This window comes from Phragmites australis, chromosome 2, assembly GCF_958298935.1.
Source record: "Phragmites australis chromosome 2, lpPhrAust1.1, whole genome shotgun sequence".
NCBI classification, from domain to species: Eukaryota; Viridiplantae; Streptophyta; class Magnoliopsida; order Poales; family Poaceae; genus Phragmites; species Phragmites australis.
In genome coordinates, this window is record NC_084922.1 from 2,351,891 (window position 1) to 2,359,692 (window position 7,802).

A 7,802-nucleotide genomic window follows, 5' to 3' on the forward strand; every position below is an offset into this window, starting at 1 on the left:
GGGTCAGTTGCATGGGCCCACTTGTAAGGATCTTCCCCCTAGGCTATAAAGGGAGGAGAGGAGAGAAAAAACAGAGGCAAAAAAAAAGAATACACATGATGTAGGGCTATTACCCTAAGCGGGGTCTGAACTTGGATAATCCTTAGTGTTTTTGAGTTGCACATACACAAATAAATTAAGTAGGCACTTCCCGAACAAAGATCACGCACCCGTCGTCTGATACACCCCGGAATAAATGTCAGGGATTTTTTCCCCTGACAGGGTCCTTGGCTTTTTTTTTGTTAGAATCACCCGAACCCTTTGGGTGTGACTCAGAACCTCCGGGTTCCTACAGAATACAAGTTTTGTGATGTTTATTTGACCGATTTAACTTGCATGTCGAACTCCCAACTAATTAAATATGCATAAGCACTAAACCAAGGGTTCTAGACCTATTTTATCCACTCCACAAATATGAATCACTAGCTCTACTCATTCAAACATCTCCATTAACTCCATAGCCTCAAGAACGCGCATTGCTTCGCTAAACCTCGAGTTGCAGCTCACAAATTCAACCAAAACTGAGCTAAAACATGCAATGCTATCAAGGAAACCCAAGGGTACTTACCCAAAGTCCCTTTTCCAAGTTTGTTACCTTTGGTGAACGAGAAATCAAAGAAAATGCTCGGCGGAGAGGATGACTCGGCTGCTGAAATTTCAGAGAAAGGGAGGCAACGAATTTGAATTGGAAAACCTCCAAACCTAGACGCGTGTGAGCAAGAATTAGATGAATGGGAAGCTAAAGAGGAGAGGAATACATTGGTATAACATGCATACCTCGAATCCTTGTTCTTGAGTGGGATTTTAGGTGGAGAATGAGAGGGTTTCAGAGAGGGAAAGTGAGCTCCTGCTGTGTTCTTTTGTTTTTGGCTGTTGGAGAGAGCAAGAGAGTGAGGAGGCGTGGGGGAGAAAGGAGGGGGTGGAGCTGCAGTTGAGAGAGAGGGAGGGGGTGTGGACCAGCTCAAGGTGGGCCCCATTTGTAAGAGAGACAAGCTAAAACCTGATGCTAAACTATTCCTTCTCTCTCCTTCTCTTCCTCTCTTTTATAATAACTCCAAAGGTTTCTTGCAAACGCAATACCCTTCGCTCGCATTGACGGCACCACTTCCCTTCTGCCTGGCAGCGGCCGAGTGGCCGCTGGAAAGCAACCCGGACCGGCTGTTCCATCTGGCCTCTGACGACGCGGCAGTGCGCGCACTCTGGCTGGCCGCGTCCACCGCGGGGACGGACAGCCTCGGCTGCACTTCAATTGGGAGAGTTGGGCGGATGGCGTTACGCATGCAAAATAGCATCCACCTCTGAACCCGGTGGGGACCCGAACCCGACGGGAACCCTGTGGGTAGGCGCAGTGGCCTCGGGCGCGGGCGGTGGGAGCGGTGCGAACGGCAACGGGCGTGGTCGACGAGCGCAGTGGGTAGTGGGAGCAACACGAACGGTGGCAGGGGCAACTGCAGGCGCAGGCGGCGGTGGGAGCTACACAAGCGAACGACAATAGCGGCACAGGCGATGACGGGAGCGGCAGGTAGACGACGGTAGCGACACGGGCGACGACGGCCAGCGGGAGCGACGGCCGGTGGCACGAGATGTGGCACTAGCACACTGCGTAGCAGCGTGGACTAGGCAGTGTGCCATCATGGACCGGTCGGTGGGCTGGGATGAGATTTTTCGAACGCCATAAGCGCCATCGGGTGAATACCTACCCCCACCCCTAACCCGAACTTGGCTCGGGCCCCTGACCCGCGACTCCCGTGGGGCAAACTTTTCCCCCACCCCTGCCAGGTGTAAAACCCATGGAGACCCGACATGCCCCGCCCTGTTGCTAGCCTTACACTAAACCAATCCACAAAGATTAAAGTAGTGTTTGATTGGTTGTACAAAATTAAATGGGATAAGATCGTCTTGGATGGACGAGATGATTGTGAATGAGATGGTACAAGTAGCATGGTTTGATTTGATATTGATAGGCATGTTTGATACATGATAGTGTTTGGTTTATGTATGGAATGCACATATAAATATGTTTAGTGGCTAAAAAGATAAACAATATATTTATAACTTAGTTTCTTTATAATATGATAATTTTATAATTATAATTATCAAAAAATTATTCTAATTAGTACTACTCTTTACTAGTTACAATTAATTATAACTTAACATGATACTATTTATCACTAATTACTCACAATAATACTTAATTATGGCTAATAACATCTAATGGTAACTAATGTAGAGTTAATTATTCTTAACCCTCACTAATTGTCACTAAGTATATGTAATTACGGGAGCTGACAGAACATGTACAGGTTCGTTCGGCCAATGTTCCCATGCGAAATGATTCACCATCTTAATAAAATATTTCTAAAATCTAAATCATCCTGTTCTAAATAAATTAGTACCGTTTATCTAACCAAACATATACCTAACAGTATATCCCGTACATATAGTTCCCTATACAGGAATCAAACACTACCTAAAGCGGAGGCCTCTCATCAGCCACCGCTACCCGCATGGGTAGCCTCCGGACAAACCAGTGCTGCAGAACTAGTGAGATTGTAAGAGGCTGATACGTTTGTAGAACGATGTAGCCACAGGGACTAAACATAGTGCAACACCTCCCAACCAGCTATGGGATTTCGAAGGCAAAACTTTTGTAGTGCTTTTTCTAGCAAAAGTGTCTCTAACAAAAGCCAGAGCTCACTACATCGTTTGAAATAAAATGAGGCGTGCTGCAAGCTATACCAATATTATGATAAACATCTTTACATGGCAAATCCAGTGAAAGCAATCGTGCCACGATGAATAAAACATGAATTGCATGATTTACAAGCATCTTGTCCTGTCAAAAGCATGTTTGCACAGTGAAAAAACGTGAAATGGACCTCAGGCGACTATAAGCTGGTCGCAACACTCCAGGACTTATTGTATCACCCAAAAAAAGTAAATATAAAATAGGCATGGATTCGTGACGCTCACAGACTATGCATCAAGATAAATACAAAAGTTTATGAACAAAACGTATATAGCATCAGTCCACCGGAAGATTCATCATTTACAAAAGCATCCCTCATTAAACTGGTGAGAAGTGGTAACACACACATTTTATGCGGCGGTCCTCGTGTCTTGCAAAGTCAGAGGATAGTTTATCAAGGTAGGCAGTTCTGTAAATGATCTGTCGCGCCAGTTAAGCTACAATGGCGAGGAGCTTCTCTTGTGCATATCGTCATGAGAACCAGAGTGGGTAAATGAGGGTGATGGTATGGTTGCATGAGAAGCAGAGCGGGCAAAGGAGGGCGATGACACGGCTGCATGATAGGATGATGAAACCAGCTGTGAAAGGGCTGGTATTGTACCACCTACAGATTGAAAAAAAGAACAATTTCAGTGTAACAGTGTCATGGCATGAAATTTCCAGCTCACATCAGTTAAGGAATTGTCATTAGTGATTCCATGGAGCCTCGTATAGTCTAGCATACCTGTTGAATCATATTGAACAAAAGCAAAGGTGTGCGGTTGAGAATAATACTTGCCTAGCATTCATCTTTACTCTCACATTCTACTATCTTCATGATAACTAAATGCTCTACAATAGTGCCAAGAAGGCCGAAACCATGAGAAGTATTGGATTGGAAAATATGCAGTTTTTTACGCTGGAAATGGCTCTGCCAACAATGAACAATAAAACTACAGGATGGCCAGCTACGGATTGACAATTCATTAGGTTCATATGATTCAACAGGTAAACAGGGAATAGTTCATGATTGTCAATGTCACAAGATCCCTTCCAAGAGTTTGAACCCATGAAGGTGTTAAGACTCCTAAGCAGGTGCCTGCCATGTGCCATCCCACAACACGCTCCTGCTTATTAATGTGGATTAAGTGTTCACGACCGCAGATTGCACACTCACAATCCCAACACTTCATACAACCATTAGAGGTTAGCATCATGCATGCACATATTATTAAACTACTCGGCAAGGTGAATCATGCATGTACATATGATTGAACCGTGTCAATGCCCAAAATGAAAAGTAAAAAAAAAAAAAGAACAAATGGGGTATTAGTAGTTTAGTGATAACACTTGGAATATTAAAAAGCCCCAAATCTTCCTTGGAAAAAAGTTTATACCCAGAAAGCTAGAGATAAAAATCCAATGCAGGCCAATCAGGACGACCCCTTTTTAAGCAAAAATAAATGCTGAGGTCCTTTCTGGTCCAGAATTACTTTGGATGAGTTTGTGGCTCTGTGCCCAGTAAAGGTCCAATGAAAGATGTTGCAGAAAACCTATCCTTTAGGAGGGGGCATCACAAAAGTTTTAGGCCCTGTTTTGGAAAGGGGGTTTTAGGATCCAAAACCCTAGAATTTAAATCTGCAGTAATTCACGCGGATACAACCATACAACGCTTAAAGGTCACAAATCCTAAAATTTCCTAGAGCATTCCCCCTCTTCCAAACAGGCCCTTAAAGGTCAAGTGAATTTGCCACAAGGTATCTCGCCAAGAATTGTTATTGGAGCTTTGCAGAAAGAGAACATAAACGAAATTTCTATGGCAGTAAAATTACAGTATCTAATTTCATAATTCCGAAAGGTAAAGGTGCAATTTATCTAGTAGTAAACAATATGGACTGTCAAATGGAGCCGACAAACGAAACTTTTCCAGAACATCGAATCTCTATAGATCGAATGTTATATCCAGCGAATGACCATGATAATAAAAAAAGAAGGGTAATGCCATACCTGCTAATCCAGCACATGCGGAAGAGAACACAATAACTGGGGGTGCCTGCATGAGGGAAAAAACAAACGGGAGTGTCAGACTTAGTACTTATTCGCACCAAAGCGCCAAGTGATCCACTTCTTTTTGTTCTTGACCGAAAAGATAGTGCACTTCATTTTTTTCCACTCAAATTTCTCATGGGTGCAGCTATGGCTATACACTAAAAATCTTAATAGGGAGCACACTCCAATAAAAGAATATTCGATGTTATGGAATTGTTAAATAGAGCACAGGGGAAGATTGAATATTCAGTGCTCTGTTCAGAGACAAGTCATGAATGGTGTGTTAGAACAAAATTAGAGCTTGAATGCTTGATATGATATACATAAAGAAAATAACACATTTCACCCCTTTACAGGTCCTGACATTATAACTGAATTTTGCCCCGGCAATGAACATGAATAAAACAAAAATATATAACTCAGAAGTAATGCTAAACAGGTCAACAAGAAAATTACAAACGTCTGGAACAGAAAAGTACATAGTACTTACACCAACAAGAAAATGCATCCACATTGGGCCCTTTATGTAACGTCGAACAATAGGCATAGCTACATAAAAGAATTCCAAAATTAATGCTGATGGCAAGATAATTATCAATCACATAATAGCATCAGTGGATCAAAATTTGGGAAGGACACAAATGATTAATCAATTTCATTCTAGATCCATCTGACAAACATACCAAGCAAAAACATCTACTAGATGTAAAACAAGGTGAGCAAATATAACATGAACCAATGAGAAAAAGAAACTTCCATATGCTCAGGCATGTGGCAGCCTACCAGGAGACTATGGAAGAGTTACATGCAAAGTGTATTTTCACATGCAAAGATAATCCCTGAATTGAGAAGATAACATAAACAGAGATTTTCTGGCACAACAAAAGAATATAACCATGCCTGAATAGTTTTCAGAGATCCAATATCCTAATAAGGTTCACTTAGGATGAATGGCAGGCATTACTAAGCCAACTAGTGACCCTCCTCACAACGACGCAAGCGAGATGACAGAGCTACCATGCATGGACTCCAAACTAACTTCATAACAATCCATTAAACACAAGGTGTAGAAAGAATTGCTAACAACCTACCAAATCATCTGCCGTGCAAACGCATCAACTAGTGCACAAGTAACTCAATAGATCACTTAACGAAACAGCAGGGCTATACCGTGGTTGAAACCATAAAACGCGCCTGCTACACCCCCAACAGCGGAACCAATCTGCCACGAGAGGTATTAACACTAAACAGCCACAACAAAGTACAGAATATCTTAGTCAAAACATAAGTCGCGGGAAAGCACCATGGAGAAGCTATCTCGAACCAACGGAGGCACCGACCAGCTGCTCGTTTCCTTCAAAGAATTACAAAATCATGCATCAGTCCAATCGCGTCAATTACCTTTGAAAACTTAACCTAAAATTCTTCCTGCTACTCGGAAAACAAATCTTCCTGCCGACCTACCAATTTAATTTAAATTTGCACAGGATAAATACTTGCTCAAACATAAGTGTATCTAAGCACCAACTACTCGCAGGATCCTAACCGAGTCGGGGCAAAATCGCGAAAAAAAAGGACAACCTTAAAAAAAAACAGAAAACGCCACTCCGCAGACCATCGGCCAAATTCGGGGGCGGAGCACGACACAGGAATAAACACCACGCACAGGAACGTCGAATTCAAGCGGTCGACTCGCCGCAGCAAGAGCAGATTAAGCGTAACGAAAACAATGGACGCAGGCAGGCATCCGCGACCCGGCAGATTGCCGGATCATGGGCAGACAGGGAGAGGACGATGCGGGGAGTCGCCGTACCATGTCCTTGGAGAGGGGCCCGGCGCAGTGGTGGCAGTGCCTGGGGATCTCGGGGCATCGCGCGGCATCCCCCGCGGCCATGGCGCCCTCCTCCGCTCGCGAGATGGACCGACCGAGTTCCGATCCGTCTCGAGCACGCGGGCTGGGGAAGGGATGCGTCGTCTGCCACCGCTGCCGCAGGAAAACCAAACCCTGTCGCGTTAAAAACCCTCGTGCGTGCGCGGGTTTCCAGCGGCCGCGATTCGGCCAATTTCCAGCCGCAGCCGTCCGATTCGCTTCGTCGCCCTTGGTCTCCTCCACGGACCACGGATGTGCTGGGGCCTCTATGCGCGAGGCCTACTTCTTAGGGCTTGATTGGATGGGCTGGGCTAGAATTCAGCCCATCCATACATTCGTTACTATTGACATTGGACTAGAGTTTTGGCGATAAATTTGAATACCTAGTTGAGCGGTTCTACACTTACTTTTTTTTTAACTAAAGGCTGCAGTTTTATGTAAGAACAAGGTGCCTTATATTAAAGAAAACGAGGCTAAACCGTACAACGCTCGGTTAATTAGAAAAAACTAGACTAAAACAACAAGCATTGCGGCCAAACAATCTAGCTAAACTAGTGCACCGCAGAAACGACCTAAATCGCAACACTTAACCAACTACCTAATTAAATTGTGGTTACTGCCGCCGCCAATCTGACCAACGTAGCACCCAAGCCGGCGACCATCTTGGTGTGGCGAAGGATCTCCAAGGCGACACCTCGCCCATCCGAAAGCCCGAATATGTGTTGCTTTATGTTATTTTTCTAGAACTACTGAATTAGTTGGAACAACTTATAAACCATCATACCTAATTTGCTATCCCTAACTGCTACTATTTTAAGCCCATGGTCACTTTCTCATGCTAAACTGTGGATTTTACTCTAACTATTGTTTGTGAAACATTCTTAATAATAGCTTGTTTGAATATATTTTACTTGGATTGTAGATGTTGTAGGTCTGGTCGTCTATGTTATAGCTTTGCTATGTGCATTTCTTCCGTTGAGGGAATAGAGAGGATTGCATTACATGAGCTGCAATGTTGCATTTCAAAAACCTTCCTCTTGAAATCACACTGTTAGGTCTACTAATTGGTCTTTATGGATTACTCTCTATTTTGGAGAAGACATTACACTGTTAGGC

At 43.8% G+C, this 7,802-nt stretch overlaps 1 protein-coding gene across 1 annotated transcript; it reads right to left on the minus strand.

Annotated features, from left to right (window-relative positions):
- Positions 1–3,008: 3,008 nt before the first annotated feature.
- LOC133893497 (uncharacterized) lies at positions 3,009–6,800 on the minus strand. The gene is made up of 6 exons (XM_062334529.1): positions 6,630–6,800; positions 6,120–6,170; positions 5,987–6,038; positions 5,307–5,365; positions 4,775–4,820; positions 3,009–3,392 (listed from the first exon to the last, which is right to left on the minus strand). Exons 1-6 carry the CDS (start codon positions 6,708–6,710, stop codon positions 3,226–3,228), a joined length of 456 nt encoding a protein of 151 aa, XP_062190513.1. The 5' UTR covers positions 6,711–6,800; the 3' UTR covers positions 3,009–3,225.
- Between the last annotated feature and the right edge of the window lie 1,002 nt (positions 6,801–7,802).

Bases quoted from the DNA above. Each gene is read 5' to 3' on its own strand.
- LOC133893497 (XM_062334529.1), bottom strand. From the start codon at position 6,710: ATGGCCGCGGGGGATGCCGCGCGATGCCCCGAGATCCCCAGGCACTGC. The intron at 6,039-6,119 runs GTGCTTTCCCGC...CTCTCGTGGCAG, and splicing joins TTCGAGATAGCTTCTCCATG to ATTGGTTCCGCTGTTGGGGG. The intron at 4,821-5,306 runs GTAAGTACTATG...TCCCTCATGCAG, and splicing joins GGATGCATTTTCTTGTTGGT to GCACCCCCAGTTATTGTGTT.